This window comes from Oncorhynchus mykiss, chromosome 28 (genome assembly GCF_013265735.2).
Source record: "Oncorhynchus mykiss isolate Arlee chromosome 28, USDA_OmykA_1.1, whole genome shotgun sequence".
Classification (NCBI taxonomy): domain Eukaryota; kingdom Metazoa; phylum Chordata; class Actinopteri; order Salmoniformes; family Salmonidae; genus Oncorhynchus; species Oncorhynchus mykiss.
Window position 1 is genome coordinate 37,410,316 of NC_048592.1, and position 13,365 is coordinate 37,423,680.

A 13,365-nucleotide genomic window follows, 5' to 3' on the forward strand; every position below is an offset into this window, starting at 1 on the left:
CCCATCAATGTTATCTCACAGAGAGCTCTAACCAGGTCACACACGGCCATTTCAATAGAGCCCATCAATGTTATCCCACAGAGAGCTCTAATCAGGTCACACATTGCCTATGTTGCAGTTGCTGACATTCCGCAAAATGTTCCATATTAGCTCGTGGAGATGGATGATAGTTTATCTGCTGATTTACTCCTGGCAGAGCGCTATTAGCTACAGCCACTTTAATCTCGTGAAGGAACCAAATCTCGCTAGCTACTCCATTTGATCCTGGGGCGAAAGTGTTCGAATGGAAACTGGTTAGAAAAGGTTTTATGACCTCATTTAAGCCAGTTTTTTTTTTTTTTTTTTTCACGTTGGGAATCCATTCCTGATAGCTACAGTTGTAAGTAGCTTACAAGCCTGCAACAGTCGCCATTTTGTGGCTGAATTGGAGCCACAGGCCAAGACCACAGTCACCACGGGTCAGTGCTGAGGGTGCCTTCTCTAGAATACAGGCCGTTTTGGCCTTGCTACACCATTGTTATTTTAGAGAGGAGAGGACAGCCCTCCCTGCTATTATTTTGGCGGCTGGAAGTTCAGTGTGTGTGTGTGTGTGTGTGTGTGTGTGTGTGTGTGTGTGTGTGTGTGTGTGTGTGTGTGTGTGTTAGAGAGAGAGAGAGAGTGTGTGTGTGAGAGAGAGTGTGGGCTGAAGCAGAATAGACAGGCAGACAGGCAGACAGACAGGCAGACAGGCAGACAGGCATACAGGCATTCAGGCAGACAGGCAGACGCCTCTTCTAATCTTGGGAAACAGTTCTCATCTCTCCTCCCTTCCACAGACACACGCTGGTACACACACTCTACACACTCTCTCTCTCTTTCCAAAGCAGCACCACAGAGTTGGAGTCAGTATTCTCCCTCCGCAGGGCCAGACTTTACTGTTAACAACAGAGTTGGAGTCAGTATTCTCACTCCGCAGGGCCAGACTCTACTGTTAACAGCAGAGTTGGAGTCAGTATTCTCCCTCCGCAGGGCCAGAATTTACTGTTAACAACAGAGTTGGAGTCAGTATTCTCCCTCCGCAGGGCCAGAATTTACTGTTAACAACAGAGTTGGAGTCAGTATTCTCCCTCCGCAGGGCCAGAATTTACTGTTAACAAACCAGAAAAAGAGAACAGCTCACAACAGCAGTGATGGCAGTTTGTTTTCCAACAAAGTATCTCTCAAAAAAAAACTTGGTTTTGTCCAAAAATAGTCAACAGTGCAGGAAAAAGAGAGGGAGAAAAAAGACAACATGTAAACAGATTTGGGCTAACGAGGTCCAGATGCCCTACCTTCGCTGGTAGCTGCATTCTTGGGAGCTTTGGTTGACGTCTGATCCGTACTTGAACTCAGGTCGGAGGAAATACTGGAGCTGCCTTTACCTAGAGGAACACAGGATCAAATCAGGACGGGACGTATCACAGTGGAACACACCACGAAAAAGCCAACCAGACAGGCAAAAAATCCCACGAAAATCAACAGCGGACGGGTACACCAAGTAGTCTTTTCAGCAGTTTTAAACCAAAGTCACTAACATCCTATTTGATTCCAGGTTGAACCCTTTCCAGAGGGTTATATCTGGAATCAAAATGGCTTTCTACTATGGGAACAGCCTAAGAACCCTTTCCAGAGGGGTTATATCTGGAATCAAAAAGGCTTTCTACTATGGGAACAGCCTAAGAACCCTTTCCAGAGGGTTATATCTGGAATCAAAAAGGCTTTCTACTATGGGAACAGCCTAAGAACCCTTTCCAGAGGGTTATATCTGGAATCAAAAAGGCTTTATACTATGGGAACAGCCTAAGAACCCTTTCCAGAGGGTTATATCTGGAATCAAAATGGCTTTCTACTATGGGAACAGCCTAAGAACCCTTTCCAGAGGGGTTATATCTGGAATCAAAAAGGCTTTCTACTATGGGAACAGCCTAAGAACCCTTTCCAGAGGGTTATATCTGGAATCAAAAAGGGCTTTCTACTATGGGAACAGCCTAAGAACCCTTTCCAGAGGGTTATATCTGGAATCAAACAGGGCTTTCTACTATGGGAACAGCCTAAGAACCCTTTCCAGAGGGGTTATATCTGGAATCAAAAAGGCTTTCTACTATGGGAACAGCCTAAGAACCCTTTCCAGAGGGGTTATATCTGGAATCAAAAAGGCTTTCTACTATGGGAACAGCCTAAGAACCCTTTCCAGAGGGGTTATATCTGGAATCAAAAAGGCTTTCTACTATGGGAACAGCCTAAGAACCCTTTCCAGAGGGGTTATATCTGGAATCAAAAAGGCTTTCTACTATGGGAACAGCCTAAGAACCCTTTCCAGAGGGGTTATATCTGGAATCAAAAAGGCTTTCTACTATGGGAACAGCCTAAGAACCCTTTCCAGAGGGGTTATATCTGGAATCAAAAAGGCTTTCTACTATGGGAACAGCCTAAGAACCCTTTCCAGAGGGGTTATATCTGGAATCAAAAAGGCTTTCTACTATGGGAACAGCCTAAGAACCCTTTCCAGAGGGGTTATATCTGGAATCAAAAAGGCTTTCTACTATGGGAACAGCCTAAGAACCCTTTCCAGAGGGTTATATCTGGAATCAAAAAGGCTTTCTACTATGGGAACAGCCTAAGAACCCTTTTGAATCCCGTTTAAGTCTGAACGAGTGACACTATAGATGGTTGTACCTTTACATTAACATAATCAAGTATAACGGGGCATTCAGTATAACGGGGCATTCAGTATAACGGGGCATTCAGTATAACAAGGAACAATGTGTCAAATCATGTGGTATTACTTTAACACCCATACATAAGCATTGTAGTGGACAGTTCAGGTACAGTTGTAACATTAAAAGAATAAACTCTTTGTTGTTTCCCTCTGAGATGACAGGTTGGGATCCACTGCAGGGCGAGTCCCCCTGTGGGCTCTGGTTCAAAGATGACAGGTCATGGGATCCACTGCAGGGCGAGTCCCTCTTGTGGGCTCTGGTTCAAAGATGACAGGTCATGGGATCCACTGCAGGGCGAGTCCCCCTTGTGGGCTCTGGTTCAAAGATGACAGGTCATGGGATCCACTGCAGGGCGAGTCCCCCTTGTGGGCTCTGGTTCAAAGATGACAGGTTGGGATCCAATGCAGGGCGAGTCCCCTTGTGGGCTCTGGTTCAAAGATGACAGGTTGGGATTCACTGCAGGGCGAGTCCCCCTTGTGGGCTCTGGTTCAAAGATGACAGGTTGGGATTCACTGCAGGGCGAGTCCCCCTTGTGGGCTCTGGTTCAAAGATGACAGGTTGGGATCCAATGCAGGGCGAGTCCCCCTGTGGGCTCTGGTTCAAAGATGACAGGTCATGGGATCCACTGCAGGGCGAGTCCCCCTTGTGGGCTCTGGTTCAAAGATGACAGGTCATGGGATCCACTGCAGGGCGAGTCCCCCTTGTGGGCTCTGGTTCAAAGATGACAGGTTGGGATCCACTGCAGGGCTAGTCCCCTTGTGGGCTCTGGTTCAAAGATGACAGGTCATGGGATCCACTGCAGGGCGAGTCCCCCTTGTGGGCTCTGGTTCAAAGATGACAGGTTGGGATCCAATGCAGGGCGAGTCCCCTTGTGGGCTCTGGTTCAAAGATGACAGGTTGGGATTCACTGCAGGGCGAGTCCCCCTTGTGGGCTCTGGTTCAAAGATGACAGGTTGGGATCCAATGCAGGGCGAGTCCCCCTGTGGGCTCTGGTTCAAAGATGACAGGTTGGGATTCACTGCAGGGCGAGTCCACCTTGTGGGCTCTGGTTCAAAGATGACAGGTTGGGATTCACTACAGGGCGAGTCCCCTTGTGGGCTCTGGTTCAAAGCACGGTGCCATTTGAAACACACTACAGGATCTAAGGTCAGTTATGCAGCATGTTTATAATCCCATTCACAACACAAACAAAACAGTCCTCGCTACATTTCACCATAAAAGGTGAGAGTCTTGCACCGCTAACATGATAAAACAATCCATTACATTGCTTCTATAATGGCTATAAGGCCCCTTCTACATTGCATTGCTTCTATAATGGCTATAAGGTATGTTCTACATTACATTACATTACATTACATTGCCTCTATAAGGGCTATAAGGCCCCTTCTACATTACATTACATTGCCTCTATAATGGCTATAAGGCCCCTTCTACATTACAGTGCTTCTATAATGGCTATAAGGCCCCTTCTACATTGCATTGCTTCTTTAATGGCTATAAGGCCTCTTCTACATTACATTGCTTCTATAATGGCTATAAGGCCTCTTCTACATTACATTATATTGCTTCTATAATGGCTACAAGGCCCCTTCTACATTACATTGCTTCTATAATGGCTTAAAGGCCCCTTCTACATTACATTGCTTCTATAATGGCTACAAGGCCCCTTCTACATTACATTGCTTCTATAATGGCTATAAGGCCCCTTCTACATTACAGTGCTTCTATAATGGCTATAAGGCCCCTTCTACATTGCATTGCTTCTTTAATGGCTATAAGGCCTCTTCTACATTGTATTGCTTCTTTAATGGCTATAAGGCCTCTTCTACATTACATTGCTTCTATAATGGCTACAAGGCCCCTTCTACATGGCATTACATTACTTCTATAATGGCTATAAGGCCTCTTCTACATTACATTACATTCCCTCTATAATGGCTATAAGGCCTCTTCTACATTACATTACATTCCCTCTATAATGGCTATAAGGCCTCTTCTACATTACATTACATTGCTGCTATAATGGCTACAAGGCCCCTTCTAAATTGCATTGCTTCTATAATGGCTATAAGGCCTCTTCTACATTACATTACATTGCTTCTATAATGGCTATAAGGCCTCTTCTACATTACATTGCCTCTATAATGGCTATAAGGCCCCTTCTACATTACATTGCTTCTATAATGGCTATAAGGCCGCTTCTACATTACATTACATTGCTTCTATAATGGCTACAAGGCCCCTTCTACATTACATTGCTTCTATAATGGCTATAAGGCCCCTTCTACATTACATTGCTTCTATAATGGCTATAAGGCCTCTTCTACATTACATTACATTGCTTCTATAATGGCTATAAGGCCTCTTCTACATTACATTGCTTCTATAATGGCTATAAGGCCCCTTCTACATTGCATTGCTTCTATAATGGCTATAAGGCCTCTTCTACATTACATTACATTGCTTCTATAATGGCTATAAGGCCTCTTCTACATTACATTGCTTCTATAATGGCTATAAGGCCCCTTCTACATTGCATTGCTTCTATAATGGCTATAAGGCCTCTTCTACATTACATTACATTGCTTCTATAATGGCTATAAGGCCCCTTCTACATTACATTGCTTCTATAATGGCTACAAGGCCCCTTCTACATTACATTGCTTCTATAATGGCTATAAGGCCTCTTCTACATTACATTACATTACATTGCTTCTATAATGGCTACAAGGCCCCTTCTACATTACATTGCTTCTATAATGGCTATAAGGCCCCTTCTACATTACATTGCTTCTATAATGGCTATAAGGCCCCTTCTACATTACATTGCTTCTATAATGGCTACAAGGCCCCTTCTACATTACATTGCTTCTATAATGGCTATAAGGCCCCTTCTACATTGCATTGCTTCTATAATGGCTATAAGGCCTCTTCTACATTACATTACATTGCTTCTATAATGGCTATAAGGCCTCTTCTACATTACATTGCTTCTATAATGGCTATAAGGCCTCTTCTACATTACATTGCTTCTATAATGGCTATAAGGCCTCTTCTACCTTCAAGGCATATCCACATATGGGAGAAGTCAAAGACCGACAGACAGGAGGACATGAGGAAATGGCCTTTGCACAGAATTACTTCCAGGTGACATTCCTGTCTCCTTCTCTCTCTTTCTCAGTCCATCCTGTTGTCAGAATAGTCCGTATGACTTTGTTTTATCAGAATAGTCCGTAGTGTTTTGTTTAATCAGAATAGTCAGTATGGTTTTGCATTGTGGAGATCAAAAACGTGCTCAGTCTGTCTCAAACTATAAAGAAGTGGCCCACAAACTCTGCACAAATACAACTGAAGTACTAAGATAAGATGTTATATTGTCACATACAGCAGATAGGTGCAGTGTAATGTGTTGTTTTACAGGGTCAGCCATAGTAGTACGATAGGTGTTGTTTTACAGGGTCAGCCATAGTAGTATGATAGGTGTTGTTTTACAGGGTCAGCAATAGTAGTATGATAGGTGTTGTTTTACAGGGTCAGCCATAGTAGTATGATAGGTGATCTGGAACCATTTGACCCGGTGTAGATCAGTGATCTGGAACCATTTGACCCGGTGTAGATCAGTGATCTGGAACCATTTGACCCGGTGTAGATCAGTGATCTGGAACCATTTGACCCGGGTGTAGATCAGTGATCTGGAACCATTTGAGCCGGGTGTAGATCAGTGATCTGGATGATAAGTTTCAGATCTGACTTGTTATTTCTGTTACCACATCTGCTCCCCCTCCATTTTTTTCTACTCCCGGTTTCCCTTCCAGTTTACAGTAATTAGAATGACTTATCTTGCCTCTAAGAAAAGCACATTTGAACTCAAGTAGCTAATTCTATTACCCACACTGGGCCTTATTATCCATGTCTAGTTGAGGTGGAAGGAGTTTTATGTGTAATTCTATGCCCCTTACTACTGATACAAGGTCCAATAGTTTCTCATGACCCAAACGGTTAATGTTAAGAAGTTAAGAAGTTAATCTGATCCTAGATCTGTGGTTATGGGCATCTTATACCTCAAGCTATTGCTCCAGTGGAAATTTGCTGGTGTCATCAACGTGAGCCAGTTGGGAGGACGACCCAAAACGTAACCTTATAAGAAGGAGCTGGTTTATTGGTTTGCTTACCGCAGGTTTAAAACTCCAGCCAACAAGTCACTCAGCGGGAGAAGAATGTGGCAGAGGCATATTGCATAAAAACTATTTTTTAAATTAGTCCCTGCTCTGAGTTTTGCATTTGACAACAAATGAGAAACTAAACAAAGAAATGGATCTATTATATATGAATCTATATATATATAGAATAGAATCTAGTCTACTGTAAATCCTTATTCTCGTCTAATTCACTAACTAATCATGTTAATGTTGAACTCCACAAAGGGGTGAACATACACCAACATAGCATCAACTATACCAGACTCATTACTGCTGCGATCCCGGGTAGTGAACCAGGTCTCGTAATATCCAACACATACAAAATGGATGAAATATTACCGTGCCATATAAATATAATTACAGAATGTTGATTTGAACGGGGATGCATATTCTAGAAACTCTATTTCTATGGCATTCCTAATGTATCTACAGTCTTGCGTAAGAGGCTGGTAATAACACTTCCTGTATGAGTGGCATTTTGGCCACATGGCCTGTACAGGAATAGGGAATGACAACTTAAGCTGGTGTTTTATCCCACCTCATTACACGGAAAACAACTTTGGTCACCAGCTGTCGATTTTTCTCTTTCACACCTCAATTAATGTTGCCGACAGCCACTGTCCAGTAAAACGGTATGAGGTTTTATAACATGACATTATACTGTGTTCGTGGGTCAAGCCCTCCTCACTACCCAAAATGACATTGTGCTTGTGATGCAGCTGTCAAAGCTATTTGTACCAAGAATGTTGTCCTTGTGTTAGGACAAACAAAAAGGTAGCTGACTTGCTGATCACCCTTATAAAAAATATAAAAAATATTGCAGTTTCGCATTCAACTGTAGTATTTTGGAATAACAGAATTATTGTTATTACAGAATAACTACAGTTGCATCTTTATTTCCGTAAGGGCAGCATATGTGGGGCGGCAGGGTAGCCTAGTGGTTAGAGCTGTTGGACTAATAACCGAAAGGTTGCAAGTTTGAATCCCCGAGCTGACAAGGTACAAATCTGTCGTTCTGCCCCTGAACAAGGCAGTTAACCCACTGTTCCTAGGCAGTCATTGAAGATAATAATTTGTTCTTAACTGACTTGCCTAGTTAAATAAAGGTTAAATAAATGTAGCATTAAGCACACTTTTCTCATGAGCGGTGTTCAACTACCCATACTAACATACTGTATACTACATATTTAAAAAGTATATACTAGTAGTTCATTTTTTGTATACTGGAAAAGAACGGTATCCCTTCAGTTGAGAGTACTAGAGCTTCACCTGTCTACCGGAAGTTGAGGCTGTTGCTATGCAACTTCTTGCTAACTTGTTACTTTATTACATTGCTCAACATTTTTTTTTCACATTTCTCATAATTAGTTAAAGCAATGAATTTGAATCCGCTCTCGTCGGATTTCGGCTGCATTTATTCCACCGTTTGCTTCAAATCTGAAAATGTTGTGAAGCCACGCCCATTTTCCAAAGAATTGCATTATGGGCCCTAAACCAACGATAATAGTGTCCACTGCTTGTATACTTCATATTTTCGCAAATGTAATGTGAACTAACTTTTGTACATCACGCTGGTTCGTACAATTGACCTTATTTTAGCGCCCCAAAAAACATAATACTTCCAGATCAACTGTAATATCAATACCATTGTAAAGCACAAATTCTCCCCTTTACAACAAAAGCATTGACGAGACCTTCATGATGCACGTCTCTGCGTGATTCAAGAAGGCAATGAGCTCCGTCGGGTCTTTTTAAAAAAAATGGCGTGTGAAACCTATTGCGTGATCGTGAGAAGAGAGAGATGTCGTGTGGGGAAACGGCTTTTTTCACTCGATCTGTCCAACTTTTCACCTCTAAAAATCTAAATAAAACACTACAAAGGGTTTATATAATGTGTCATTACCTTTTTTGAAGGTTTGTGTTGCATTTGAATCGTGCTTTTAGGGCGGTGCTAAAGTGATCTTCAGAAGTAAACAGCGGCTTTGAGAGTCATGATGGCAGTGACGATGCAAAAAAATGACTAGGTATCCCCCCCTTACCCTGTCCCTTTCTTGTTTTTAAACGATGAGAGAAGTGCCTGGTGTAGGGAGACTAAGACAGAATGAGTTGCTTTATGCGTGCTGTACGTTACGACGTGACACGTCAAGATGTAGCGTACAGCATCGGAGAGGTCCGTTTTTAAAATTACTTTTCTCCAATACTACAGAGCCATTACCATGAATAGAAACTTGGTTCACACCCCAGATTCTGATGTCAACACAGTCGCTACAGTCCCATTGGATTTCATTGCAGCCTCGTTTGAATGTCGCGGTTGCGCAAATTTGTACGGAATGGCGTTCATCACTGTCAGTACGAAATCGGGGGAACTTTTGGCACACTAACTGTTGTCCTTATGACCAATAAGCATGCTACATACTCAACTTACATCACAAATAGTAGCGTTAGTACGGTTAGTGTGAGTATTCGGACACAGCTACAGTGTGACGCCAAGCAAAAATCAGCACACATGAATCCCACTCATTTCAAACAGCTGTCAAAACCAGTCCCCTAAAAAGGTATGACAGATGAGGCCATTGAAAGTGTAAAAAAATATATATTTTTATATTATATTATTATTATTATATATTATTATTTTATATTATTATTATATATTTTTTATATTTACAACAACGAAGCATATTTCTTTATTTTTTTTTATTTATTATTATTATTTATTTATTATTTTAGGGTTTCCCTGCATAAAAGTAGAATGAGAACCACTTGAAACACTAATTTTGTCTACGAGGGTTAGTTCGCCCCCCCACAAAAAAGTAGGCCTATACGATTTTCCACTTTTAACTTTGCTGTTGTCAAACAACAGACCATTTCTCCATATTTGTGCAATTCAGTTACTTACAGCAGCCTCTGGTTAGCGTTACCGTATACAGGACCTGACATAATGGAAGCCAAGAAGACCATATAAAAACAGGAACATGGCCTTAAAGTAGCTCCAAAGTAGTTTGGATTTCGTTGATATCATTAATGATAGTTTCCACTGAGCATAACACTTGTCAGCGATCTGCAAAATCTGTAACATTTTGTTGCAAGTGAGATACAGTGCATTCGTAAAGTAATAAGATCCCTCCCCTTCTTCCACATTTTGTTAAGTTATAGCCTTATTCTAAAATGGATTAAATGATAAATCTACACACAATACCCCTTAATGACAAAGCGAAAACATTTTATTCTAAAAACCTGATTTTAAACCGAAATGCCTTATTCAGACCCTTTGTTATAAGACTCTAAATTGAGTTCACGTGCATCCTGTTTCCATTGATCACCCTTGAGATGTATGTACAACTTGATTGTGGACCACCTGTGGTAAATTTAATTGATAGGACTTGGAAAGGCTCTCACCTGTCTAGATTTGACAGTGCATGTCAGAGCAAAAACCAAGCCATGAGGTCAAAGGAATGGCCCGTAGAGCGTCGAGAAAGGATTGTGTCAAGGCACAAATCCGGAGAAGGGTACCAAAACATTTCTGCAGCATTGAAGGTCCCAAAGAACATAGTGGCCTCCATCATTCTTAAATGAAATAAGTTTGGAACCACCAAATCTCTTCTTAGAGTTGGCCACCAGGCCAAACTGAGAAATCGGTGGAGAAGGGCCATGGTCAGGGAGGTGACCAATAACCAACCGATGGTCACTTTGACAGAGCTCCAGAGTTCTTCTGTGGAGATGGAAGAACCTCCCAGAAGGACAAACATCTCTGCAGCACTCTACCAATCAGGTCTTTATGGTAGAGTGGCCAGACCGAAGCTACTCCTCAGTAAAATGCACATAATAGAATCCACTGGGATTCTCTGCCTCTAACCCTATTACAGGGGCTGAGTCACTGGCTTACTGGTGCTCTTTCATGCCGTCCCTAGGAGGGGTGCGTCACTTGAGTGGGTTGAGTCACTGATGTGATATTCCTGTCTGGGTTTGCGCCTCCCCTTGGGTTGTGTCGTGGCGGAGATCTTTGTGGGCTATACTCGGCCTTGTCTCAGGATGGTAAGTTGGTGGTTGAAGATATCCCTCTAGTGGTGTGGGGCCTGTGCTTTGGCAAAGTGGGTGGGGTTATATCCTTCCTGTTTGGCCCTGTCCGGGGGTATCATTGGATGGGGCCACAGTGTCTCCTGACCCCTCCTGTCTCAGCCTCCAGTATTTATGCTGCAGTAGTTTATGTGTCGGGGGGCTAGGGTCAGTTTGTTATATCTGGAGTACTTCTCCTGTCTTATCCAGTGTCCTGTGTGAATTTAAGTATGCTCTCTCTAATTCTCTCTTTATTTCTCTCTCTCGGAGGACCTGAACCCTAGGACCATGCCTCAGGACTACCTGACATGATGACTCCTTGCTGTCCCCAGTCCACCTGGCCGTGCTGCTGCTCCAGTTTCAACTGTTCTGCCTGTGGCTATGCAATACTGACCTGTTCACCGGATGTGCTACCTGTCCCAGACCCATTATTTGACTATGCTGACAACCATTGACCAACATTTGAACATCTTGGCCATGTTCTGTTATAATCTCCCCCCGGCACAGCCAGAAGAGGACTGGCCACCCCTCATAGCCTGGTTCCTCTCTAGGTTTCTTCCTAGGTTTTGTCCTTTCTAGGGAGTTTTTCCTAGCCAACGTGCTTCAACACCTGTATTGCTTGCTGTTTGGGGTTTTAGGCTGGTCTTTGAAGGGCTATATAAATAAATTTGATTTGATTTGAACAGCCCGCTTGGGAAAAAAAGGCACCTAAAGGACTCTCAGACCATGAGAAACAAGATTCTCTGGTCTGATGATACTAAGATTGAACTATTTAGCATGAATGCCAACCTTCAAGTCTGGAGGAAACTTGGCACCATCCCTACGGTGAAACATGGTGGTGGCAGCATCATGCTGTAGGAATGTTTTTCAGCGGCAGGGCCTGAAGACTAGTCAGGATCGAGGGATGGACGAACGGAGCAAAGTTGAGAGATATTTTAATCAAATTTATTTGGTACTTTTAACCCTTTTTCTCCCCAATATCGTGAAGATATCTCACTTCCTGTTTTGATTTCTCCTCAGGATTTTTCTAATCGGTAGTCACAATCCTGTCCCATTGCTGCAACTCCCGTACGGACTCGGGAGAAGCGAAGGTCGAGAACCGTGCGTCCCCCGAAACACGACCCTGCTAGGCCGAACTGCTTCTTGACACACTTCTCTCTTAACCTGGAAGCCGTACAAACGGCAACCGAGGTCAGCTTGCAAGTGCCCGGCCCGCCACAAGGAGTCACTAGATAGAAGAAGGACATCCCAGCCGGCCAAACCCTCCCCTAACCTGGACAACGCTGGGCCAATTGTGCACCGCCTCCTGGGACTCCCGATCACGGCCGGCTGTGACACAGCCTGGGATCGAATCGGGTTGATCCCACACAACAGGAGTGGCTTCGGGACAAGTCTCTGAATGTCCTTGAGTGGCCCAGCCAGAGCCCGGACTTGAGCACAATCGAACATCTCTGGAAAGACCTGAAAAAAGCTGTGCAGCGACGCTCCCCATCCAACCTGACAGCACTTGAGAGGACCTGCAGAGAAGAATGGGAGAAACTCCCCAAATACAGGTGTGCCAAGCTTGTAGCGTCATACCCAAGAAGACTCAAGACTTGTAATTGCTGCCTAAGATGCTTCAACAAAGTACTGAGTAAACGGTCTTAATACTTATGTAAATGTGATATTTCCATTTTTTTTATATATTTACACATTTGCAAAAATGTCTATAAACCTGTTTTTGCTTTGCCATTATGGGGCATTGTGTGTAGATTTATGGGGGGAGGGGGGGGGACGACTATTTAATCAATTTGAGAATAAGACTAACGTTAACAAGATGTGGAAAAAGTCAAGGGGTCTGAATACTTTCCAAATGCATTCTATGGGAAATTTCTAATGCTACATACAGAGTCAAATCACATCGAGAAGACCAACAAGAAGATAACCTGAAGATAACATGTATATTCTTCATGCTTTAATTTATACAAAGGGTATTTCTGAATCTGTGTGTCTATTCTTTGCTGAACTGTCAAAAGATGTCCATCACCAGAACGGGTGTGATCATTTCCACCACTAGAACAGGTCAGATCATTTCCACCACTAGAACAGTCAGATCATTTCCACCACTAGAACAGGTCAGATCATTTCCACCACCAGAACAGGTCAGATCATTTCCACCACTAGAACAGGTCAGATCATTTCCACCACTAGAACAGGTCAGATCATTTCCACCACTAGAACAGGTCAGATCATTTCCACCACCAGAACAGGTCAGATCATTTCCACCACTAGAACAGGTCAGATAATTTCCACCACTAGAACAGGTCAGATCATTTCCACCACCAGAACAGGTCAGATCATTTCCACCACTAGAACAGGTCAGATCATTTCCACCA

General features: G+C 43.1%; 1 protein-coding gene across 2 annotated transcripts in view; it reads right to left on the bottom strand.

The window, feature by feature from the left end:
• fbxl7 (F-box and leucine-rich repeat protein 7) overlaps positions 1 to 13,365 on the bottom strand; it is a 133,320-nt gene that overhangs the window by 72,791 nt on the left and 47,164 nt on the right. For both annotated transcript variants that reach the window (XM_036966595.1, XM_021590087.2), the window contains exon 2: positions 1,311 to 1,400. Coding sequence is in view for 1 of the 2 variants with exons in the window: in XM_021590087.2 (XP_021445762.2) it covers positions 1,311 to 1,400 (90 nt within the window). In the remaining variant the exon portion in view is untranslated. The remainder of the gene's footprint in view (positions 1 to 1,310; positions 1,401 to 13,365) is intronic.